The 25768-nt window shown below is 50.2% G+C and overlaps 1 protein-coding gene across 1 annotated transcript; it reads left to right on the top strand.

The window, feature by feature from the left end:
• Positions 1 to 4076: 4076 nt before the first annotated feature.
• STC2 (stanniocalcin 2) lies at positions 4077 to 17903 on the top strand. Its single transcript, XM_012461159.2, has 4 exons — positions 4077 to 4438; positions 6466 to 6608; positions 9031 to 9242; positions 14102 to 17903. The coding sequence occupies exons 1-4, from the start codon at positions 4288 to 4290 to the stop codon at positions 14502 to 14504; spliced, it is 909 nt and encodes a 302-aa protein (XP_012316582.2). The 5' UTR covers positions 4077 to 4287; the 3' UTR covers positions 14505 to 17903.
• Positions 17904 to 25768: the final 7865 nt, after the last annotated feature.

Here is a 25768-nt window from a genome sequence, read left to right as displayed (position 1 = left end):
AGATTTGAGGCTCACAAAGGAAAACCAGCAAAGGATAGGGGAGTAAGAGGGAAAATAAGTTTAAAAGAGATCTCTCTGATGGTGGGATTAAAGCATGTTGTTGCAAGGAAATTGGCTAAATCTGCATTAATTGATATGCTAAGAAGAGGTAAGGAAATTGGGGAGAAGGCTAGAGACCCAGTATTAGAGCCACAGGCCTTACAGGTAGGCAGAGTCCTGAGGACCATGTGGTCAGACAGTTCCCTCTCCGACCATAAGGTGGTGCCATCAGCCCAGGCAGTCAGCCCCGAGGGGGCGGGGCGTGCAGTGGGCGGAGCTCCCCACGTGTAAGCCATGTTCTCCACTCAGGTTCCGGAACTCAGAAAGCCTGGACCAGGCAGCATGTGTTAACCTGCACATCACTGACTCAACACCCATGAACTGTGCCCAACCGCTAAAGCCCCTTCAGCTCACACCTGAGCAAGAACATGTCTGTCTTGCTGGGCATCCAGATGCACGTGAAGATTCCAACTAATTGCTTCCCACTCCTCTCCTCTTTCTCCACAGTGGCAGCTCTGGGCCCCTGAGCATTTCCTAATTCCTAAAGAGAACCAGGTCGAAAGTGTCCTACTGTCTCATCTTTAAATACCGTCAGATGTTCCATGAGGAGCACAGATTTGTCACAAGGGACCCAGCCTTGACAACATGCCCTGGCCAACTTCCCTAGTTTAATGTCCCACTTTCCCACTTAACTGGGCAACCCCTATTCTTTATACAAATCCCACCGGGTCCTCTCCATGCATCTACTCCTGCTGGTCCTCCCACCTGCCATGCCCACTCTTTTCCTTGCCTCTACTTGTCACTATCCTCCCCCATCCTTCATGGTCTAACCCAAATACCCCCTCCCCAAAACCTGCCACTCAGTGTTGACTGCATGTAACTAGCAAAGTGGATTTAGACAGTGGCTCCCGCACACACAGAAGGCCCTGGATCACACAAGGTAGGTCATGTCTGCCTCTCCATGACTGGGTGTGCATTAAACTGAGGAGGAGGGTCCATCTAGACAGGCGATACTGAACCACAGGGCAGCAACAGCTGGTCCATCCAAGAGACTTCCCAGGTCTCAGTTCCCATCTAGGGCGGGCCCTAGGTCTGGAGGGACACCAAAGGCATGAGATGGTCTGTGGCACAGTGTCTGTTCTCAAGTCATGTTAGCTTTATAATAGTAACAATGATAATTATTACCGTCCCCTGCCCCACCCTCATCAGCCACAGTCTGCCAAACTTGGCCCTAGTTACGGAGCTAAAGGAATCAGCCAGAGAGAGGGGGAATCAATCACAACAAAGTCACCAGTCTGAGCCCCCATCCCCACTTCTACCCCTGTGGCCTAGACTGGCAGTCCCAGCAAACTGCCTAGTGATTCTGCAGGGGAATTTACATAGCCCTGGTGGGTCCCACTGAGATGGGCATTCTTATCAGAGTGCTTTGGACTTGGCTAAGTGGCCCAGAGATAAATCTTTAGGAATTAGTGCCTGTGTTTACAACATGTTGAATTCTAGCTACTATGCGTTCTTTGAGTTCTAAAGGGGCAGTTGACTGAGGTGGAAATCAGGAATGTCCCTTGTTTGTGGGAGCAAACAGCCTCAGGATCAACTTTGGAACTATGTAGGTCCTCTGAGGGCAGCCCCAGGGGCCCAACGGTAGTAAAAGGTAGCACCTAGCCAAAGGCTGGGCAGAGCGAGAGCCAGGAGAACTCCATCTGCTTGGCCATCTCTCCAGGTATCCTCGGAGGCCTCTGCCCAGTACACTCAGTGTCTGCATCTGGCAAAGGAGGGCTTGCCCCTGCCCCCTGGAGCTCTCTACTATTTCTGTTTCTCAAAAAACTAGGTGACCCTATGCCCTTTTAATGTCAATATTGCTCATCACTGTGCCCAGGTAACCGTTTCAATCATGTTCTCACCTATGAAAGAGGCCACATAGAAAGAAAGTCTACGCAACTATATCCGTAAGCAGGAGTGGGACCAAATGACCACTTGGCTTCAGGAAATTCAGAGCCTTAAAGAATTAGGAGAGGCCAGAATGCCGCTGTGTTGTTTGTTCGCTTTGTTTATAATGATCTACAAAAGGTATTTTTCCATAAACTAATAAAGGAAGCTAAGTTAACTATGCAAACAAAAGCATGATGGGCAATGTGAACTGCCCATTTTAATGTATTTGTACCTGCCCTTCCTTCCACAGAAGATCCGAGGCTGCGGGGAGTAATTGCTATTAGAATAGTGGGCATGAGTGGTCAGTTTTTCCCCACCGCTGCAGGTTCGGACCTTCAAAGTGACCATTTATGGATGCTCCCTGGTGCTTCAGCCCAGGGGAAGCCCACTCTGAAGGCGCCCTTCCCACCCACTCCTCTCCCTTCCGACTCAGCTCCACACGTCGGACAGCTGCGGCCAGAGGCGGTCATCCTGGTCCCCCGCCTCCGCCGGGACCCAGGGAAGGGAAGCTTTGGAAGTCAAGCGGCAGCCAAAAGATAACCTGCCCGCGGCGGGTCTCCACACCCCCTCCCCCAGCCGTGTCACCTGGCGGCCCCAACCAGGCTGGCAGTGCGCCCCGCCGCGGAGACCCGAGGCCGCGTCGCCTGGGCAGTGGGTGATGAAACTTCCCAGGCGCATTACCGCAGAGGGCGCGGGCGGGGCGCGGGGCGGGGGTGGGGGATCGAGAGCTGGTACCCGGGCTCACCTGCTCTCCTGGAGGAGGGTGGGGACGCGGGGGAGGGGCGACTGCGCACCAACGCCGGGTGTGTGCCCGGGGGCGCTCCGTCGCGGCGCTCGCGTCCCTGCCCTCCCCTAGCCCTGCGAGCCCCCCGAGCTGCGCCGTGGGGTGACTGGGCTGAGAGCAGTTCCTGTCCCCGGCCCCGGCGCGGGGGAGACGTGAGCGTGCACACGTACACACACAGCAGGGGAAGAGGCGCTCCACGCTGCGGCCAACTTTCTCCTTCCCTCCGCGGGCCGGGGGAGAAAGTAGCCGGGGCTAGCCCGAGCCGGCGGTTCTTGGGGAGGGGGTCGAACAAGAAAAGGGAGGAGATGGAGGTAATTTCCCTGGATTTAGCTTTTTTGTCTTTGTTTTTGTTCTCACCACTTCCGTCCGATGACTGGAGAGTAAAAGGGAACCCGGAGCTGGGTGGCCGGCAGCGCTTTGAGAAAATGCAGGAGTGTGTTTGGAGACGCGTAAAGTTGCCTTTCAAGCTCTGGCCTCCCGGGCAAGCGAAGCTCCGCGGCGGGCTGACTCAGGGCTGCCTTGGGCCTCCCTGCCACCCTCCTGGAAATGATGCAAGTCCTGACTGTCACCTGGATCCCTGCAGCCCAGCCTGGAATAGGGTCGGGATTAGGGGAAGGACGAGAAACCACACTCCAGGTGTTGCACGGCCCACCCAAGCGGGAAGACGGGGCAGTGGCTCAGACCAAAGACTATATCTAGTGCTTCTGCTCTTGTCTTCAATAGTGGGGTTCCTTTTAATGCAAGTTGTCACAAGGCCAGGAATTCCCATGTGTGCTCAGTTGGCCCACAGCATCACTGTACCCAGGAAATCGCTTCAATCTATCAAGTCCTCTGGGCTGGGAATCTCACTGAATTTCCAACGGCGGAGAAAGGAAACTTTCCCAACCCGATGCGGGTGTCACGCGAGCCAGGGGCCCCAGGGACACTGTCCAGCGCAGACTGTCCCCCTTTAGCTGCAACTGGAGCTGGGATTCGCTTTTATATTCTACAGCCCGTTCGGCCATTGCCCTGGAGCTCCCGCACACGCGCACGCATCTCCGGCCGCGCTCGCTCACACACACACACACACACACACACACACACACACACACACACACAAAAGCGTGACCGCCGCCAGGTCGGCAACTTTGTCGGGCGCTCCCGGCGGAGCTCGGCTTCCTCCTGTAGTAGTTGGGCGCAGGCCCCGCCTCCCGGCCGTGTTGTCAAAAGGGCCGGGGTCTCGGATTGGTCCAGCCGCCGGGACAACACCTGCTCGACTCCTTCATTCAAGTGACACCAGAGCTTCCAGGGATATTTGAGGCACCATCCCTGCCATTGCCGGGCATTCGCGGCGCTGCTAACGGCCTGGTCACATGCTCTCCCGAGTGCTACTGGAGGGCGCTGGGTAACCTCTATCCGAGCTGCAGCCGCCAGGAGGAGGGAAAAGGCGAGCAAAGAGGAAGAGGGGGAGAAGGAGGGGTAGCGCGGAAGGAGGAAGAGGAGGAGGGGAGCACAAAGGATCCAGGTCTCCCGGTGGGAGGTTAATAACAAGAACTATGTGTGCCGAGCGGCTGGGCCAGTTCGTGACCCTGGTTTTTGTGTTGGCCACCTTTGACCCGGCGCGAGGGACCGACGCCACCAACCCACTCCAAGGTCCCCAAGACAGAAGCTCCCAGCAGAAGGGCCGCCTGTCCCTGCAGAATACAGGTAAGTGCACGCGCCCTCGCAGCCGGGAGCTGCTGGGAGAGTACACCGTGCACCCACGCGGCGCGCCCCAGGCGTTTCTCCGGGAGCCAGGCGCCCACCCAGGGCCACGCTAACTCTTGGGATGACACGGGACGTGCGAAGGGAAGCGCGAGGCAAGGCGAGGTCCGCGCCGGGTTCAGAGCTCCCGGAATCTGCACGTGCTAGCAGGGTGATGAAATGGCTGAGGCAGGACTTGTTGCTGTCCCCTCCAGGGTCGAGGGGAAATGAGGCAGCTTCTGACGCTGCCAGCGCCAGCCCCCGCCCCCGAGTCCAGGGTCCGGTTCAAAGTGTGCTTCATCCCGGCCGGCACGCGGGAGGCACAGAGGGTCCCCGGAGCTGGGCTGCGCCCTGCACCCGGAGAACTTCTCTTCCCAGCCGGCCGGCCTCAGTAAGAGCGCCGCGTCTTCCCACTCCTCAAAAACTGCCCGACATCCCAGAACTTTGCAGCGAGACAGCTGGCATTGCGAACTTTCCCCCCGGGGGCACTGCTTTCGGAAGGGAGCGTGGGGGTGGCGCAAAGCGTACCTCCACTGTGCTGCCGCCATCCCCAGCTCCTAGCCAGGTCAGCAAGCCAAGAAATGGTGACACGACCCGAACTGTGCGCCTCCTCTGCTCGACCGGCTCTTGGCTTACCCGCAAGCTGCAAAGCAGAGCCAGGCTTGCAGGGCACGGGGCTGGCCCGTTTCCCAGCTCGGAAAGAGAAAGAAAATCTGCCAACAGCTCCTTCGCTCCACGACCCCCTCCCCCGACTTTGGGGAGCCGTGCAATCGCTGCGGCTGCGGCGTGCGTGCGCTCACCGCACGAGCAGGAAAACACGAGTGCCCATTAGGGACGCCCCAAGTGAGTGAATCGTGGCACTGCGCGGTCCTGCCCCGGCGGCGCGAAGGGTCTTCCAGAGCCTGTCACCTCCACATGCTGGGGCCTGCACCCCCACCACCCCGAGACCCTCGCCCACCCTCTCGCTCCTCTGGCTCTTCCTCTGAGAACTGAACGTGATTATCGGTGGTTGGTGACCCTCAACAATACACACCCCTCATTCTCTCCCTAGATTTAATCTGAATGCGGATTATCTGCTCCGACCCCGCCCTTCTTCCAAAAAATACTTTTCTGATGTAATTTTGTGGTTGGTTTAAATCAAAGACTTGGGTAGTGGGGAGGGAGGAAAGAGGCTTTGCACGCTGCAGCCTGACAGTTAACTCCCTCCGTCTGTCCTTTCGGAGAGAGGAATGGGGGCCACATTTGGTGAAGAAGAGCTGCCAGCTCCCAGGCTGTGGGAATTCTAGGGGATTTGGTGATATCTCATCCCTATGCCTAATTAAAAGGAGCCTGCAACCGTGGATAGTGGTACTTCTAAAGCCTAGCCCCCGTCTAACTCCACTCCTGAGCCTGCTTGCCAACCGCAGCTTCCCTAGCTGGTATTTTAATGCAAAGGGTTGGGAGGCACTGCCTTAATAGGAATTTTGTTTTGATTTTTAGGTGTTGAATCATAAAGCTGAATTGAAACTGCTTTTTGGACGCTGTCACTTGGGTGTCAGGAAGGAAATGGCTCTGATTTAATAGCAGCAACTTCTGCAGATCAAGTAGAGAAGGGTACTTCATTAATGAAGCATAGTCTTCAACTTAAATTTTTATTTTTGTCTTTGGGTTTAAAAAGCTGAAATATATTTTGCTCTCAAACTAAGTATTCCCATACATACTTTAATAAAATGGAAAGGATGAAAAGGAGGAATGCTCAGACCACCCTTCTGGTTATAATTTTTGTAATTTTTTGGCTCCTTCCTACAAATATTTACAAACAGAGACATCTTTCATGAGTAGATTAAAGGAAGAAATTTTGTTTCCCAGGTCCTGAAATCGTCATTACTAACTCTTTTTTCCTCCTTAAGTTTTCCTTTAGTTGTTACTAATTTTTATTTCAAATGACCTCTCTGCATTGTCCAGCATGGGTTAGAGTTTTGTGTATTATTTGTATGTGATTTTCCTTTTAGCGCAGATCCAGCACTGTTTGGTCAAAGCTGGCGATGTGGGGTGTGGCATGTTTGAATGTTTCGAGAACAACTCTTGTGAGATTCGGGGCTTACATGGAATTTGCATGACTTTTCTGCACAACGCTGGAAAATTTGATGCCCAGGTAAAAATCCATCCAGAGCATGAAGATTGTTTGGGGTGGGCATACATGATTGAAATGTTCGTTAGAAAGCCTTGTTAACTAACTTCCTTTGCTATTCCTTGTGGTGTGTTTTAGTGCTTGCAAGCAGCAGTCTAGGTATAAAACATTATGCCAGTGTCTCCCTTCTGCACTCAAAAGCTGTGTCTACACAGGCAGGGTGGACTGGAGACCAATGTCATGATAAGTGATAAAAACCTTGTAAGAGCACATGCTGTGTCTGGCCACCAAGAACTTCATCTCCAAAGCTCATTGCATGAGGTGCAGGGGCAGGAACACCCAATCATACATTTCAAAAGCCATTTTCACCTACTAGGAAAATGAGGCAGAAGTGTGTAAAAATTCATCATGTGGTATGTGTGCAGGCAACCCAAATAACTCAGGACCTCCAAAAGAGCAGACTTCCGCTCCTCCTGAGTAGCAGATCCTTCTCTTCAAACCTGACAGGTCAAAAGCCTGATTGAGTCCTTCAATTCCACACTTGCCTTTTGCTCTATATAATAAATATAGTCAAGGCCTGACCCACTTCAGTTATCCCAGGGTCCCAAGGGGAACGCCGAGTTGATGCTCAGGGCAGGGTAGGAACACAACAAGCAAACTTATGGCTCCAGTGCTGACAACTCAAATACATTTTTAGATGATATGTGGCATGGCATTAGGCTTGCCTTCTTCGTGTTCTCCCTGGCTGCCTATATGCCCTGTGGAAACCCCCTGTTACTATATCTCAGAAACCTCTCTCCCCCAGTTTATTGGAAAGGGTGGCCATGAGTTTAGGTGAGATTTATGGATGTCACCAGTCACCATCCATTGACATGCAGTAGCAAGCCTGACAAAGCAGTGCTTGGGAACCAGGAGGGGAGGCGATGATGGGGCCAGCAGCCTGCACTGCAGAGGATGTGCAGTGGCAAGAGAGGAACCTGAAACCAGGGAAGGCAAGAGGTAGAGCTTTGAATTCCTCGAGGCTCCCTAATAAAGCATCATGCTGGATTAACGGGAATTAGGAAACGTAATAGGAAATCCGGAGGAAAGATGTGTATTTAAGGGCAATCCCACAGGATGTCAGGGAAGAATACCAAGCACAGATGGCCACAGCCCTCGCAGAAATTAATCTTTCTTTTTTTCCTCAACCAACAGGAATATATTCTCAAGTTAGAGGCATCCCTTTCAAGTCGATGCTCAGCACATAACTGCTTAATAAACGGGCACACCCTGCCCTCCATTCCATTTGGCTCTGGCTGGAGAGTCAAAAGAGAGGGGGCCATGGGGAGGGTGCCTGGGCCACATGGTTTTTCAGAGATCAGATGCTATCTGTAGACATTTCTATGGCTGCTAAGGAAGAGAACCAAAATAAATGCACTGGCTGGCTTCCCACTTCCAACCTAAACCCGTTTACTTTCTCAACTCAGTGACTTCCAGGCCTGTCTAAAAACAGAGGGGTGACCTCTCCAACGACAGCTCGTTTCTATAGTAATGTGGGGTGCGGGGATTCCTGAGTAGGCATCCCACAATGCCTACAGGCTGTGGGAGGTTGATAAGGAGCAGCACCAAGCTCTCCTCACACCCCCAACAGCTGTCTCCTTTCTAGGGTAAGCACAATCAAACGGGGTTGCCAGGAAAGAGAAATGCAGGCCAGATGTATGCCTGGCTGCCTTCACCACCACTCGGAGGCAGGGAGCGTGGGGGAGGGGCCCCCAGTGCGGCAGTTCAGACTCCAGATGCTGCCAGGCAGGGTGCCAGGCCAGCCTTTTAGAGGCAATAATCCGAACAGTTTAAAGGAGTAGAGTCTTTCAAAAAGGAAAAGAACACTCTTCCTGGTAGGGTGGGAGAAGACAAGGGTATGGATTTGGGTCCAAGGGAGGGGCTGAGGCAGAAAGGGAGGCACAATCAGCACTGAATCTTGGTGTTGCTCCTGGAATCAAGGGATAAAGGAAAAGTGTGAGATTTGGACAAGCAGGCACCTTCCTCTTAGGGAAGACTGCTCTCTGAGAACCATGAAGGATTTATGAATTTGTGTCTGGCCAAATTCCCTTTGTGTTCCAGAAAAGTTAACACTGAACCAACATGGGGCTACTTGAGGGACATATACCCACGGAAGCCTAGTTGGAGGGAAACCCACAGAGTAGCAGGGGAGGAAGGAGGGAGAGGTGTTAGTCTACAGAACGAACATCCCTTGCTGCCAAGTGCTGGAGCTGTCCTGTCACTCTGGACATGCCTCCTGATGTGGTATTGCCTGTCACCTGGGAGGACGTCCGTCTCAGATGGGGCCTTGGGGTTTCAATGTCAGAAATATCCTGTGTAAGCTCAAAAAGGGCTTAAATGTCCAAGCATGTAACGAGGACTCCTGCTCTCTGCCCCTCTCTCCCTTCCCCGGCCTGTGTGTTCTCAGGGCAAGTCATTCATCAAAGATGTCTTGAAATGTAAGGCCCACGCTCTGCGGCACAGGTTCGGCTGCATAAGCCGGAAGTGCCCGGCCATCCGGGAAATGGTGCTGCAGTTGCAGCGGGAATGCTACCTCAAGCACGACCTGTGCACGGTGGCCCAGGAGAACACCCAGGTGATAGTGGAGATGATCCATTTCAAGGACATGCTGCTGCAGGAGTAAGTACTGCCCCTTAGAGGGCCTGGGGTGGAGGGGCTGCCCAGCAAGGACGGCAACGTATATGGGAGGAGAGTCCGTTGCTTCTAGAGGCTGGATGCCTGACAAATGGAGAAGGCTTCCATTTACTTCAGAAAGCTACACTGACTCTCCTAGAAGTCTTGTTTCCTGCAGGCTTTCAGAAAAAGAGAATTCGCTCATCAGTCTCAAAATCACAAGCAACAGAAATGGGAAATCATTTTATTAAGCATGAAATGTGTCAATTCAAAAATGCTCTTCATCTTCCCCTTAGCCAAGAACCCACTATTCTCTGACTATTCTGAGTAGCTGTAGAGGTGTCCTTATAGACAGCAGATTGCTAATAACATTTGTTGATTATTTACTAAGTGCCAGGCACTGGGCTAAGAGCTCCTTGTGACTTTTTCACTTGATCCTCACCACAGCCCTTGTCACCTCCATTTGACAGATGAGAAAACTGAGACTCACTAAGGTGAAGGTCACACAGCTAGTGACAGGCAAAGCCAGGCTTGGGACCCAAGCAGTCTGGCTCCAGAACCTATACTCTTAAATGCCAAAAGCGGAGCTATCGACGCTTTTCCTGCCTCCTTAACTTTCCTTTCCCTTAGAAGGTTTGGTTCACCTTCTCTAACACATTGGTGCCCTCCCAGAGAAAATGCAAAACAAATGCCAAACACTTTAATCAGCTGAATACTTTTATGCCAAAATAAGGAAATGTGAACTTACTTATTTGAAGACTTGAAATTCAATGACAAATTCAGGATGCATCTCATGCCTTACAAAATATCCCAGCTAGAGGATCCTAAATTTTACAGCACGGTAAAGCATATTGGTACCGTTGTTTCTAACATGAGGCAAGGCCAGGCGCCCCTGAAGTTTTTTGTTTTTTTTTAATATTGACGATGGCTCTTTCCTCAGAGACACAGGGCAGAAAGCCACTCACCAAGCCAGTTCAGTATAAGTCCTTACCAGTTCGATGGCACTGTTGGTCTCTCCATGGTGACTCATTGAGCCAAATCAGTGTAATTGTATGAACTCTTGCTCCTCAGTTTGTGCCACAACCTTCTTCCAGCTATGTCCCTACCAATACCAACACCACTTAGATGACAGAAGACAGCAAGCACCTCCTGTCACTCTCCACTTGGTTATAAGGTCATAGGCATCTTGCAACACCCCTGGTGCAGGCGAAACTGCAGGAAGCTCTGGCCAAAAGCAAAATAATGTTGCATTTTCCCTGAGTTAGGCTAATACCTTGTAAAATATTTTTTATTTTATTTATTGTGGAGCAATAGCAGCCACAGCATCATCCACAACAATGATAGCTGTCATGTTTTCCAATGTGCTAGGCCCTCGGCCAGGGCATTCACATGGGTTATCTCATTTATCTTTCCCAAAGATGCTACCAGACAGAAATCACTATGCCCAAAAGGAGGAAAGTGAAGCTAAGAGATTAGAGAACTGGGACTGAGGTTTGATTCCTGCTTTTAAGCTTTGGAATTGCTGGTATACATGACTGAAGCCAGTTGTCAGGAATAGACTTCAAAGCTGCTCCTGGCCTATCCCCTCCCTGCTAGACCTGAAAGGGCTCACAGCTCCCCACATGTGGTGGGCTTCTTGTCCTTTTGTCAAATATATCCCCATTACACAGGAGAACACTCCTGAATTCCCTTCCTTCAGGTGCCTGTGGAAGAGGTAAGTGCCCCATGGCTAGGAAACGCCATGTGCTTCACTGGCCTCCTGTCACCCATTAGAGAGAGTCTGCTGGCCTCAGGACTGGATGGGTGATGGGGCCCATTCCTAGTTTATAAGGCTATAATGCATGCCTGGAGCACAGGAAGACTATCTTTCTTGGAGAATAGTACTCTTTGGGAAAACTGAAGGTTTGAAGTCCCACCCCCTCCCCTTAATTTAAGAAGAAGGTAAAGCCCTGTGAGTTCTAGTGTCTCTTTCTTGGGAATATGGCTCTTCGGGCCATGGGCTTCTCACACCATTCAGAATGAGCCCATGACCCCCTCCCCAGCCTGCTCCAGAGTAAGAAGCCTGGTCACATGATGGTCCTCTTGCTTCCCGCTAAGTCAGCATCTCTAGGCAGGGGTCTACCCTAACTCCAGCTTCCCAAAAACCCCCATTACCTTTCCTTCTGAAGCCGTGACGTGGCTGTGCATCAGCTTGTACTTCTGGCTGAACTGCCTGTTTTTCAGTTGTTTTTTTTCTCCAACCATCTTAACTGATTTAAAGTATCCTATCAGTCCCCAAATATCAAGAAGGCCATTTCCGAATGTGTGGCATTGGTTTAAAAAAAGAGAGAGAGAGAGAACCTCCAGAACTTGCTTTTCATTTTAGAGAAGAGGAAATCACAGTCACCCCAGAATCTGCACCACCCCCATTCTTCAACCCAACCCCCACCACAGCAGAACACTCACCCCCAGTTAATGCTGCTCTTTTCAAGCTCTTCCTCCCCGCTCCCCTTGCCCCTTCCTGCCTGCCCCACTTTCTGCACAGCATCTGTTTCCCCCTAGCTGCAGCCAGCCTGCCTGGGGCCCCGGCCCCAACTCGCTGTGTCGCTGGGTGCTGGCAGCCTCCAGGCACACCCCCCTCCAAGTATTTTTTTAAATCCTTTAGCCTTGCTGACACCCAGTTGAACGAGCTAGACTTTGTCATTAGACACGGGCTGAGCTTGCAGCCTGAGAAGGCACCATGCCAGCTCAGAACACGGCTTAGATGAACTTGGTTCGGCACACACACCCCTCCCCGCAGTTCACAGCTTCCTCCTCCTGAGAAAGGGCCAAGGGCAGAGGAGAGCCTGGGCTCATCCAGCCTTCTCGGATTCAGATCAGCCTTGGGCTTCTGAGGGCTCATCTGGCAGACAGAACTCCCTGGCCGAGGAGGCAAAAGAGAGGCCGTCTGTATATTCCCAAGACAGCTTTCCCCTTACTCTGGGGAAAGGAGCTTGAAGACAGCACCCAATCCAGTCAGTATTTCAGAAAGACAGATACTCAGCCCTGCAGTGTGCTCATCTAGCCCTGGTGCTGCGGCAGGCACAATCAGGTGCTAAAATCCTGCTGCCACTTTAGCAGACACACTCAGTGAACTTGAGCTCCAGAGGCAGGTTCTAGTTTTCACAAAACAGAAGGAAACAAACACGCATGGAGCATTTGCCTCCTGCCTTCTCACCTCTGGACAACCCAAGGAGACAGTGTGAGCTTGTCTTGCGCTGTCAGGGGCCTGCCTTAGAGGGCTGAAAGCCCTTTGCTCAGCCGCCATGCACAGACTTGCTGACTCCAAAGTCATCAAGCAGGCCCTGAAAAGCAGCTTGATCTCTATCAGCCAGAACATTCCTCCTCTCTGCTCTGCTCTCAGCCGAGCCCTGGGCCCTGAAACCCAGAAGCTTCCAAAAGCCACCTTCTCCCTGCTCTTTTTTTTTTTTTTTTTTTTTTTTGCATCCATGAAGTGAGGACAGTTCACTCAATTTCAACTTGAGGACTAATTAATAAAACTGCAGTAAACAACTGCACACATCCCAAAATACAATCCGTTCTATCCACATAGCAACAACTGCCAACTTGCAAAGAAAGAGTTATGGGCTGTAACACAGCCTTTCTGGTGGTCCAAGCTTAAGGACGACAAATCAGGTTGCTCCTTGTTACGAATGACCTCACATTCCAGGGTGACTTCCCTGCTCAGGGTGATGGCCCAGAGCTGCAATGCTCGTGGTCAGATAGATCAGAAACTTTGCCAGTGAGGACTGACTAGGAATGCTGGTTAGCCACATGAAATATTCTATATCCCCTTTGGTGGGGGGCAGTTTAAAGACCAGTGAGAGGTTAAAAAAAAAAAAAGCTCAATGAGTGACCCGTTGCTGTGGACACTCCTTACCAGATGGACTTGTAAATATAAAAAGCAGATGCACACTGCTCCTGCCTTCTGCACACCTTGTCCACCCCCAGAATCATTTCTTCCAGCAGTTTCCCTAAAGAACAACCCAAGACAACCAGAACCGCCTGAGCAACTGGCTCTGCCCTACAGAACTAGGCGTGTTTGTCGTACAAACACAGGGGGCCCTGACCACCAGCCTTCACCTCCAAATCCAGGGAAGCTCAGACTGAAAGAGTAAAGAAGCATAGATGGCCACACCCACTCCCCAGCCTCTACTACTGAGAGAGGGAATGTATGGGCAATGACATCCCAGGAAGGTGGTCTTCCTACCTCCCACTTCAGCTCTTCCAGACTCCTCCAGATGCAGAGGAAATGCATCCAACAACTTCCAAAAACACCCATCTTTATCGTGAGCCTAAACCCCGGGCAAACACAGACATGGGGAGAATGGTTTCTTGGGAGCTTCTCATAGAAGGCACATGGCCCTAAACCTTCCTGGCTTCCCCTTCCCTACCAAAAAGAATCCCCTGTTTGAGAGTCTATGTAAGGCCCTGCGCCATTTGCCTAATTATGATTCCACTGGACCCCAGAGCTATCTCCACTCAAACTGAAACTCACCTAGTTAGTGTAGTCTAAACCCACCCAGAGCTCTCCTGCCCTCCTGTTGTTATTCATAGAGCAGCCTACAGTCCTCACCTTCCCCAGAGACTCTTCCTTTTAGGGTCCTAAGCTCTCATCCTAAGAGCCCTAAGCTCTTACCCTATGCACCTATGAGCCTGGAACACAGTGGCCCCCCAGGACTTTATAGAAAGTGAGAAAAGACTTGAAGTCATTTGAGAGAGATCCTCCACCAAACCCAAGCCAAGCATTGGCCATGCCTCTTTCCCGGCATCGCCTCTGCCTTCTGTGGTCCGTTCGGGACTTGCTCCATTCTCAATCTCTCTCTCTCTTTGCTTTCAACCTTCAGACCCTACCTGGACCTCGTGAACTTGTTGCTGACCTGTGGGGAGGAGGTGAAGGAGGCCATCACCCACAGCGTGCAGGCTCAGTGTGAGCACAACTGGGGAAGCCTGTGCTCCATCTTGAGCTTCTGCACCTCAGCCATCCAGAGGCCCCCCACGGAGCCCCCCGAACGCCAGCCCCAGGTGGACACAGCCAAGCTCTCCAGGGCCCACCACGGCGAAGCAGGACATCATCTCCCAGAACCCAGCAGTAGAGAGACCGGCCGAGGTGCCAAGGGCGAGCGAGGTAGCAAGAGCCACCCAAACCCCCATGCTCGGGGTAGAGTCGGGGGCCTTGGGGCCCAGGGACCTTCTGGAAGCAGCGAGTGGGAGGATGAACAGTCTGAGTATTCTGATATCCGGAGGTGAAACGAAAGGCCTGGCGACGAAATCTTTCCTCTGCGCCGTCCATTTTCTTATCTATGGACATTCCAAAACATTTACCATTAGAGAGGGGGGATGTCACATGCAGGATTCTGTGGGGACTGTAGACTTCATGGAGGTGTGTGTTCTCGGAACGGACAGGTGAGATGGAGACCCCTGGGGCCGCGGGGTCTCGGGGGTGCCTGGTGAATTCTGCACTTACACATACTCAAGGGAGCGCGCCCGCGTTATCCTTGTATCTTTGTCTTCTTTCCATCTGTGGAGCAAGTGGGTGGTGGCTGCTCTGTAGTGGGGGAGGTGAACCGGGAGGGGCAGGGTAAGGCAGGACCCCCGGGGGCTGGACCACGCAGTGGGTGCTGGGCCCCGCCCCAAAGCTTGTGGTGCAGCAGCCTCTGGCGCTGTCTCCACGGAAGTCAGGGTGGCTGGATTCCAGGACAGGAGTGAATGTAAAAATAAATATCGCTTAGAATGCAAGACAAGGGTGGAGAGGAGGCAGGGGCCGAGGGGGTGCTTGATGCCAAACTGAAATTAAGTTTCTTGCATGGGACCTTGCGGTTCAAAGCTCTTGGTGGGGGCGGGGGGAGGGGTGGGAGGAGTGTCATTTCTCTGTGTAATTTCTGAGCCATTGTTCTGTCTGGGCTGAGGGTGGGGGCACACTGTCCAAGGGAGCGACCCCTGTGAGTTTATATTTTTACCACTGCTTCAAATCTCCATTTCACTTTTTTATTTGTCCAGTTATATCTACATATCTGTCATCTAAATAAATGGCTTTCAAACAAAGCAACTGGGTCATTAAAACCAGCTCAAAGGGGATTTTTAAAAAAACCAGCCCATCCTTTGAGGCTGATTTTTTTTTAAGTTCTATTTTAAAAGCTATCAAACAGCGACATAGCAATACATCTGACTGCCTGACATGGACTCCTGCCCACTTGGGGGAAACCTTACGCCCGGAGGAAGATGCACACATGGGGAGTACATTTGACAAATTTCCCTTAGGATTTTGTTATCTCATCTTGACCCTCAGCCAAGATTGGTAAAGTTGCGTCCTGGCGACTCCAGGAGGCCCAGCTGGAAACCTGGCTTCTCCATCTGAGAAGATGGGAAAGGAAAGAAGAGAATGAAGACTGCTTAGTAATTCCCATCAGGAAATGCTGACCTTTTACATAAAATCGAGGAGACTGCTGAAAGTCTCTAAGGGACAGGGTTTGCTAGATCCTAATTGGAAATTTAGCAACAAGGAGAGGAGTCCAGTGGGACAAAAGAAAGGCAGAGCAAAGAGACAGAACTGAAAATATGAGGAAGGGAGGGTGAGAATACTCATTAAAAGTCTCAGTAGTGGGTTTCTTGCATTACTGCCTGTAATCCCAGCACTTTGGGAGGCCGAGGCAGGTGGAGCACCAGGTCAAGAGATTGAGACCATCCTGGCCAATATGGTGAAATCCCGTCTCTACTAAAAATACAAAAAATTAGCTGGGCATGGTGGCCGGCACCTGTAATCCCAGCTACTCAGGAGGCTGAGGAAGGAGAATTACTTGAACCCCAAAGGCAGAAGTTGCAGTGAGCTGAGATCGTGCCACTGCACTCCAGCCTGGTGACAGAGTGAGACTCTGTCTCAAAAACAAAACAAAAAAAATCACCTAGATAGGTCTTTTCTGCCTAATAGGCTATCAGATTAAAGCTTATCCTTTCTCAAGCAGAAGCTGATATTGTAGGGAGTGGCTGGGTATCCTGGGCTGTGCTCTTCTGGAGCAGGGGTCTGCAAACATTGTCTATAAAGGTCCGGATAGTGAATCCAGTATTTTCAGCTTGGCAGGCCATAAGGTGTCTGTCGAAACTACTCAACTCTGCCATCCTAGCACAAAAGCAGCCATAGACAACACACAAACAAGAGGGCTTGGCTCTCTTCCAGGACGATTTATTGAACAGGCCCCCGACTGAATTTCACTCACAGGACGCAGTTTGCTGATCTCTGTTCTAGTGAGTGGGCCAAAAGGCACATGCATCCGTATCTGTCAACTCATTAGCTTTTCCTCAAAGCAACCTGAGGCCAGACACCAGGAATCTAAGTGTATCTGCTGTAAAATGACTAGTTCCCGGGGAATGCGTTCACCCAAAACACAGCTAGTATTTTTATGTCCCTAACCCAATCCCAGTCTTTCATGGTCCATGAAGCGAGGAAGTGGGGAAATCATCAGTTGGGGGAGGAGAGGAAACCCCGCCCTCAGCCCCCCACCATCTGGTCCCTCGGCAGCCAGCAAGATCTGGGGCTGCAGAGAAGAGAACAGAAGAGCTGGTGCACTTAATCCAGCTCCGCCCTTGGTGGGAGGAGGACTGGTGTGTCAGGCTCTGCCAAGGGAACAAGTGTAAACTGTGGCTGTCTCCTGCAGTGAGCCACCTCGGCAGGCAGGCACGTTGACTGTTTTACTAACATCACTCAAAAGCTAAAGCAATAACATTCTCCCGCGTTGCTGAGTCAGCTGTTCATTTGTCCGCCAGCTCCTGGACTGGATGTGTGAAAGGCATCACTTTTCCATTTTCCTCAGTGCAAATGTTTTATGTGTTCGCCTACTGATGTCCCATTTGTTGCTTCTATTGTAAATATTTGTCGTTTGTATTTATTATCTCTCAATCTCTTGACCTCGTGATCCTAGGGCACAAAATTGCTTACTATGTTCATTCGAACCCATTTACCGATCTCTGTTGTATATTTTTCATGCCATTAGTTTGTTTTCTTCTCAGAAGTCAGGTAGATAGCATTTCAATCCTGCCCCTCGTGAGATGGAAACGTACGATAGTATCGATTGCTCAGGGTCTTCTGCTCGAAACCGAGGGAGCTCCAAATTCCTGTAAGCATTGATTGAGACATTTGCCGGATCTAAAGTGTAAGCAAAGTCGTCATTAAAAATACACCCTCTACTTGGGCTTTATACTGCTTACAAATTTACTCATGAGCCTTCCTTAGAGGAAGGATGTGGATCTCCAAATAAAGATTTGATGTTTATTTTGAGTTCTGCATCTTAACAAGATGATCTGAACACCTCTCCTTTGTATCAATAAATAGCCCTGTTATTCTGAAGTGAGAGGACCAAGTGTAGTAAAATGCTGACATCTAAAACTAAATAAATAGAAAACTCCAGGCCAGAACTAGTCATACACACAGAAAGGGAGAGATTTAAACTCGAACCAAGTAAAAGTCTTTGTGGAAATAGCACGGAAAAACAATGCTTCCAGTGGCCACTTCCTTAGGAAGAACAACCCCATCTGATCTCAGAATTGGCACCACGTGAGCTTGCTAAGTCATAATATCTGTTTCTGTTATGGGTTTAGGCAACAGGACCTGTACATTGTCACATTGCATTATTTTTCTTGAAGCATTAAAAAGAGTTTTAAATAAATGGCTTCCACTTGAGTAGCATCATTGTCTGAGAGGGTCACTGGTGTCCGGTGCTCAGGGGGTCAGCTGTGAGCAAGTGAGATTTTGCATCAAGAGAATCCTATTCTTCTGTGGATGTTCAACCTACAGGGAGGGGCACCATTTAAAGAAGACCACCGTGGGTCGCCTCCATCAGAGGGATTCTGTCCAAGTCCCTGCCTCAGTCACCCAGACAAGGAGAAGAATACATTTCATGCAGCTGGCCTGGAAGTGCCACCCCCACATCCCATTAGGGAGGTCCTCAAGGCTCACTCTGGTCTCACCTTTGAGTCTCCCCTGTGGCCTGGCCAACCCCTCTCTCAGACTCAGCCTGCAGCAGACACCACCAGCTTAATAGCTGAGTGTCCTGGCACACGCAGGGAAGCCCACTGCCTCCTCCCCAGCTCTTGCTCATGACACCAGAACAGAGCTGGAGCCCTTGGTTTATGGGATGTATGCCACTGTTGGTGTACCCACTACATGCCAGGCACCACAGTAGGCATTTTGCATGCATGATCTCAGGCTCAGTACGTCCCACAAATAATAGGTATTATCCCCATTTTACAGGTGAGGAAACTGAGGTGCAGACTTGTCCCAAACTGCGTTGACTAGTGAGTAGGGTGGGGTCTGAACTCAAACCCAGATCAAGACTCCTAAGCCCGCACACCTTCCCCCACTTCAGGCCTAGAACCTTCACTTTCTTTTTAATTTAAACCAATCAGTGTTATTCCTATTTTACACGAGGCTTGGGGAAAGAATAATTATACTCTTACATTTATAGTTCCAGGCCTCCAAGGAGTTCTGCTTCAAAACGGAAAGGAAAATTAATGCTTTCACCTTTGCTCTCCGCAAAGACTCAAATTTTGGTTCCAATAAGGAACGCAGGAGAGTCGCGGAGCCTCCTCACTTTTCTTTGCATGTGGATAATTTTTTATAAGGTTCTTCTCATGCACCACTGGGAAAGCATTTAGGGAGCATCTGGCTTTTGTGAAACATGCAGCTGATGCTTTCCTCACTAAACTCACCCCATCACCCATCTGAAAAGCCAGACTCCTCCAAATTTATCATCACCCTCACCATGACAGTTGCAGATTACTGGGGACCCATGATGTGCTCTGTGCTTTGCCTGGTGCTTTAGGGATATTATTTCTGAAACTCATTTTAAAGACAAAGAAACAGAGGCTTCATGACATTTAATATGCTTGGAGCCAGCCACAAGGCTAGTGAGCTCTAGATTCAGAGGCAAATGCACCCCTCCGATTTGTCTTCTCACACCCCAGGCATGAACACATGGGTTAAATTCACCCAAATGAGTTCAGAAATGCAGCTGCTTCCCCCTAAGCCCCGGGGTTGTTCCAATCCAACAGTTCTGGAATTATTAGGCTGTGGGAGGAGAAGGCCGAGAGCTTCCAAATATGCTGGGATTTAAGCAAAGTTTCCAAAGGAAGCTGGATCTATGCACCCCAAAATCTGGACACAGAACTCCAGATTGGTTCTAAAGTCAACAAAAAAGAAAGCCCCTGCTGAGGAGGGGACAAGCCCTGGCCAAAGAACCGTTTTTATGTGAATTATTTTTTGTGGGTGGAGAAGAGAAGAAAAGAGCAATAGAAGCTTTGGGCTGGGAGTCCCATGTTGCTACTTGCATAAGCAGTTCGGTTTTTATCACTCCCCACAAAGGACAACAAAAAAAATCACTTCCCAAAGAGTACAGAAAGAAAAGTCACAAAAGCAACCTAGACTTTTGCATGAAATGGGCTCCACACCAAGACGAACCCAGATCTCATGGCACCTTAGCACCTGTCACCACCTTGCCACCACTGAACAGCAGGCCTGCCTGAGTGAGCTAACACTTGGGAGAAACAGGGAACGCTCCTACATAGAATTCTCAGTGACAGCAGAGACAGAGTATTGTTCACAAGGTAATGAGGAGAATCAGCTGGTTCCATTTCCCATTCGATAATTTCCAGGAATTTTTATGGTTTTTAAAATCGAGGGGGAATGTACATGTAAAAAGCAGTGGCATGCTAAAGAGGATCAGGACCGTCTGCTTGTCCCCCGAGGTATGAATGATATTCTGCAAAGGGCTGAGGGCTCCAAAGAGGGTTTTGTTCGGAAAGAAGGATCAGTCCCTAGAATTCTGTCCCAGTTGTTTATTGCTATGTAACAAAACTATCCCTGAAGTTTAGTAGATATAAAACAACTATTTTATTTGGCTAGTAATTTTATAGGCCAGAAGTTTGGAAAGGGTGGTTAGACTCTTCACACGGTGGTGGCTGGGGCAACCAGGGCTGCAAGATCCACTTCCAAGATGGCCTCCTCAAGACGGTGCCTGGGTGACCAGGCTCCTCTCTTCTCCCCTTCCACCTCTCCCACAGGCCCCAGTGTGGCACCTCGTCCCCCAAGGCCTGTCAGAGCATGACCATCCAGGGGTAGTCTCACTTCTTTCATAGTGACTGGCTTCTCCCAAGACAGGCTGGAGGATCTTATAGCGTACTCTTCAAATCTGAGCTATGTTTTCACCCTTGGGACTATAAGTACCACAGGTTCTAAACTCCACGAGGACAGAGGCTGTGTCATTTTTTTTGAACACAGTTTCCTGTATCTCCAGCAGCCCTGCCATTGCTCGGTGTGAGTGAGTGAGTGAGTGAGTGAATGAATGAATGAATGAATGAAACCTCTGTCTAAAAGGGTGCCAAAATGTCAAATCAGATGAGTTTCAATTTACTTTAACTTCGAAAGCAAATATATCCTTGCATCCTTGTACAAGGGATCAACATGTCGTAGAATCAGTGAGAAGGTGTTGAAATTGAAAATCGCTGGGAAGCCTGTAATTTTGAGTCAGGAGACATGGACAGGGGTACCAATCCAGCCACCTACTCATCTTGCACCAGGTAAATCTCTTTGGGGATAAGAAATATAAATAATGACTGAAAAAAAAAAATCAGGACTGGCCCTGAGAGCTTGGCAAATCAGTTCAACTTTCTAAGCCTGTTTCCTCAGATACAAAATAAGGAAACTAACAGCTACCCTGCTTTCCTCAGGGGGATGGGGGGCAGTTGAAGGTAAAATGACTTAAGCGATATAAAAAGTCATAAAGCCTAGGAAATGCTTTGAACACTATGAAATGCCACGTAAAGAATGGTGATTATTTCTCCCAGCCATTTCAGAAGGCAGTGGCCTAAGTCAAGATCATGGATGGGATGAACTGCCCCGTGCTCTCTGCTCTGTCCCGTCCCTTCTGGGGCAGGCTAAAAGTCTCTAAGGGACGTGACAGAGGGGCCAGCCCCGCAGGGTGGGACTTTGCCTGACGTGTGCATGAGGGGTTGGAGGCTAAGTGGGAGCCCTGAGCAAGTCCCAGCCCCTGTCCCAGGGGGGCGATTGGACCCTGCGCAGCCCCCGTGCAGCCCCATGATGCTCTCACCAGGCTGAATTCCACGAGGAGTGCTATGCAGCAAGCTCCACTGGGCAGCACCGAGGCCCATGCCGGGGAGCAGAGGGCCCTTCCTGCCAGGGCTTTCTCTGAAAACTTCAAGGCAAAGGGTGTACAGAAAAGCTAATTAATAAACCTCTTTACTGAGACAGGAAAGCAGAGCCTGACAAAGACGAGAGAGGAAAGAGATTTAGGGCCAGAGCCCACTCTGCTCTGCGCCAAGGTTCCTAAGAGTTTGACATTTGGAAAAGATCTGGCCTGCAGGAGCCAAGGATTCGGGACAGGGCTCCTGGAGCCAAGGATTCGGGACAGGGCTCCTCCTGGCTCCCGGGAGTGTCAAGAAGAGAAGGAGAGGAGGAGGAGGAGGAGGAGGAGGAGGAGGAGGAGGAGGAGGAGGAGGAGGAGGAAAATGACTCAGCTGAAATGAAGAGAAACGTATTTTTAAAAAGTGAAACAATGAAAGGCAAAAAGGAATGAAATGGAGCCCCAGGACAGGGTCCAGATGCCTTCTCAGAGTAAGTGGGGCAAATTTTCAAAAAGCTGGAGAGCTCGCCTGGGTTTCTTAGCCAAGAACAACACCATGAAAATGAAGACAGTCCTCTGGGCTCGCCAGGCCCACCACTCTCAGAAGCCCTCCCCTCCCAGGTCTCTGCTGGGGCTCGTGCCCACCTCTGTAAGGAGAAACGCTGAAAGCCACCTGGCAACAGAGACGCTTCTCCTCGCTTCCAACTTGGAAAATGCAGGCAAGGTCTGCAGCAAATGAGTTCAGGAGAAAGGCAACCCATGGGCTCACGTGCACCTCGCAAGACAGGGACAGAAAGGTGGGTCCCATAGCTCCATCGAGTGCATGGGAACTGTGAGGGGGGCAGTGAGGAGATGGAGATGGAGGAGTCTCCCTCCCCAGAAGCTGCCACAGCCCATCCCTTCCAACAGCCAAGGTCAGATGACCCTGATTGCAAAAGTGTCATTTTGAAATATTCGATGGAAAGACAGCACAATAATGAGATATAAGAAGGAAGAGAAGCCACCACCTCGACCGCTCAGCACCTCCCTTCTCCAGGGTCATTCAGCAAACACTGGCTTCATGGCTTCGTGCTGGGCTCCCACCTCTTTCCTAGCATGCAACGCCATGGAAACTCACATTTCTAGAGAGCGAACAAGGCTGGGAGCACAATGGCCAATGCGGAGAGGGACCCCAGCAAGGGGGTCAGTTGATCAAACTCCCCTGCCCCAACTGTCTTAAAGCAGGGCCAGGGTAGGAGGACCCTCACAGCCCTCAGGAGAAAGTAGCCTAGCTGTATTCCCCACATTCCAACAGAAAAGAGCAAACGAGCAGAGAGTTCCTGGCCCTCCAGCCCCTGGGTCATCCTAGTGCCTCCAAGGAGGGAAGTCATTCCTGTGACCCCTCCAGATAGCCACCAGCACCTGGTGGGGAGGTCCTCAGCCTCCTAATGGCTGCAGCTGTGCAGAAGGAATGGAGCCAGCTGCCCTTGGAGGCCCCTCCCTACCAACCTTGAATGTCCTGAGATTCCTTTTCCAACCACCACTTGTCTACGCAAACATGATACGCCGAGAGGGAAGTCAGCTCTGTTCCAAGCCTGGAGGCTTAAAAGCTGTGCCCCTTAGGGTCCTCTGGGAAGCAGAGGCAGAATTAAAGGTGGGGGAAATGTCATGAAGGATCATGTGAAGAACAGGAGTGGGTAGGCAGAGCCTCAGCCCCTGGTGCCTTCTGATACTTTTGGAGGGGCAGAGGGACAGAAGGAGGGCCAGGCAGGACTGCCTTTCAGTCCTGAAAGTCCCTGACTGGATGATAAGGGGCCCCAGAGTGAAGCATGCTTGCCGCTAGAGGCCCGTGCTGGACAGATGGATGCCCTACTCCAGCACCCCAGTGTGCTCAGTGACTGCCGGGAGCAGCCTGGGAAGAGTGTGGCTCAGCAGGGACGCCGTCAGGGGTCCTGACAGTGGGGCAGCTGGAAGCTGTGAGCAAACCACATTCTTCACAGCAGGGAGATCTGAGCAGCATACACCATGGCTACCTGAAGTCAATGCTTTTTGGAAAAAAAAAAAACCTTTAAACAGAACATTATGCTTAGATCCTGAGACAGGTCCTACACATGGCAAGATCTCTGGCAAGAGGCCTCACGGGGTTGTTGTAAGAAACAAAAAGAGAAGGAATGGAACACTCATGTGCACACTGTAGGGTCCGTACTTGGGGGTGACAAAATTGTGGCTCATAGGCCAAATAGTGCCTGTAACTGTGTTTTGTTTGACTTACATGTTGATTTTTTTAACACCAGATTCTTTGCCAGCATGTGCAAGCCACAAAAATCCAAATTTCCAACGTCTTTTCAAGAATGAAAACATCTGCCAATACTGAGCCCATGTTCCAGTTCAACACAGTCCCCACCACTCCCTGTTGTCTTCTACCCTGTCCGCCTCACTCAAGCGCTCCACCAGCCTTGCCCTTGTGGGCCTCCTGCCCACATTCACGGGGGCATCTAAGCTATTCAAGGTCTTTCTAAAAGGGATATAAAGAAGAGCATTTGGCCGGGTGCAGTGGCTCACGCCTGTAATCCCAGCACTTTGAGAAGCCAAGGCAAGTGGATCACCTGAGGTCGGGAGTTTGAGACCAGCCTTACCAACATGGAGAAACCCCATCTCTACTAAAAATACAAAATTAGGCTGGCATGGTGACGCATGCCTGTAATCCCAGCTACTCGGGAGGCTGAGGCAGGAGAATCACTTGAACCTGGGAAGCAGAGGTTGCGATGAGCCGAGATCACACCGTTGCACTCCAGCCTGGGCAACAAGAGCAAAACTCCATCTCAAAAAAAAGAACATTCAGGAAACCAGACAAGAGTTCCTGAAAATTAGAATAAGAGGGAAAACAATAAAAAATACAGTAAAACAGTTGGAAGATAAATTTGAGAAAATCTCTCAGAAAGAGATGTGCTATGGAAAGAAAAAATATAAGAAAGTTAGAGGGTTTGTCTAGGAGATTTAACATCCAAATAGCAAAAGCTTTAGAATGAAGGAACAGAGAAAATGGTAGAGAGAAAATTGTCTAAGAAATAGTGCAAAACTGAATGATAAGAGGTTCCAGATGTAAAAGGCCTGCAGAGAACCCAAAACAGTCAATGAAAAGTTTCCCAGCATGACACATTCTTGTGAAATTTTGAAACTCCTACTGATAAAGAAAAAAAATCCCAAAAGGTTCCCAGAGCAAGGAAAAAGTCACATAAAAAGGATCAAGAATCAGTATGGCATCAGACTTCTCAACAGGAACTTTGGAAGCCAAAAGACAGAGGCTCGGTGGTTCAGGCTTCCAAGGGAAAATAATTCTAAACCTAGTCAGCTCATCAATCAAGTGGGCTACTATCAAGATGTATTTCTGACATGGATGGTCTCAAAACATTTCCTTCTCAAAGATCCTTTTGCAGGGAGCTCCTGAGACCCTGCTCCACCAAAAATGAAGGAGTACAGTGGCAGACATAATCTGATTCAGGAAGCTGAGATCCAGCCCAGGAGAGAGGGCAGGGTCCCAGGATGTGCAGATGTACAGTGGTGGAGAGAGCAGCCAACCCCATCAGGAGCTGGGGACAGAAGGGGCTGCAGGTGATCTGGTGATTGCATGGTTCTGTCAGACAGCTTGGGGATAAACCAGTTATGATTAAATTAGATATAGATAACCAAGGAAGCCAAAAATGAGCAAAAGACTTGGATAGGCATTTCACAAATGAAGATGAAGGGGGCACATGATAAGCACATGAAGGGCTTCAGTATCATTAGTCATCAGGAAAATGGAAATTAAGACCACAATGACAATCACTAACCACCCGGCAGAATAGATAAAATTAAGAGCAACATACAAACCCAAGTGTTACAAATCAGTGAGGCAACTGGAACCCTCATTTGTTGCCAGCGGGGGCATGAATGGTACAAGCACTTTTGGAAAATCCTTTGGCAGTTCTTTTTATTTTGTTATTATTTATTTATCTTTGAGACAGAATCTTGCTCTGTCACCCAGGCTGGGGTGCAGTGGCACAATCTCGGCTCACTGCAATCTCCACCTCCTGGGTTCAGGAGATTCTCCTGCCTCAGCCTCCTGAGCAGCTGGGATTACAAGTGTGTGCCAAAATGCCTCACTAGTTGTTTTTTTTTTTTTTTTTTTGTACTTTTAGTGGAGGTGATCAAGTGATCCACCCGCCTCAGCCTCCCAAAGTCCTAGGATTACAGGTATGAGGCACCGAGCCCGGCTGGCAGTTTCTTATAATGTTAAACATAGATCCATCCAATGGCCCAGCAATCCCAGTCTTGGAATATCCAGAAAAGTGAGTGCCTGTGTCCACAAAGATACTGGTATAAGACTATTATAGCCAAAAACTGGAACCAGACAAGTGCCCGTTA

The sequence above is a fragment of the Aotus nancymaae genome, unplaced genomic scaffold (genome assembly GCF_030222135.1).
Source record: "Aotus nancymaae isolate 86718 unplaced genomic scaffold, 86718_ANA_hifiasm-v0.15.2.pri h1tg000015l_1, whole genome shotgun sequence".
NCBI classification, from domain to species: Eukaryota; Metazoa; Chordata; class Mammalia; order Primates; family Aotidae; genus Aotus; species Aotus nancymaae.
Note: the sequence above shows the minus strand (reverse complement) of the source record. Positions and strands in the feature narration are given on the sequence as shown.

Excerpts from the sequence above, each read along its gene's own strand:
- STC2 (XM_012461159.2), top strand. The coding sequence starts at position 4,288 with ATGTGTGCCGAGCGGCTGGGCCAGTTCGTGACCCTGGTTTTTGTGTTG. Across the intron at positions 6,609-9,030 it reads CTGGAAAATTTGATGCCCAG|GGCAAGTCATTCATCAAAGA; the intron begins GTAAAAATCCAT and ends GTGTGTTCTCAG. Across the intron at positions 9,243-14,101 it reads AAGGACATGCTGCTGCAGGA|ACCCTACCTGGACCTCGTGA; the intron begins GTAAGTACTGCC and ends TTCAACCTTCAG.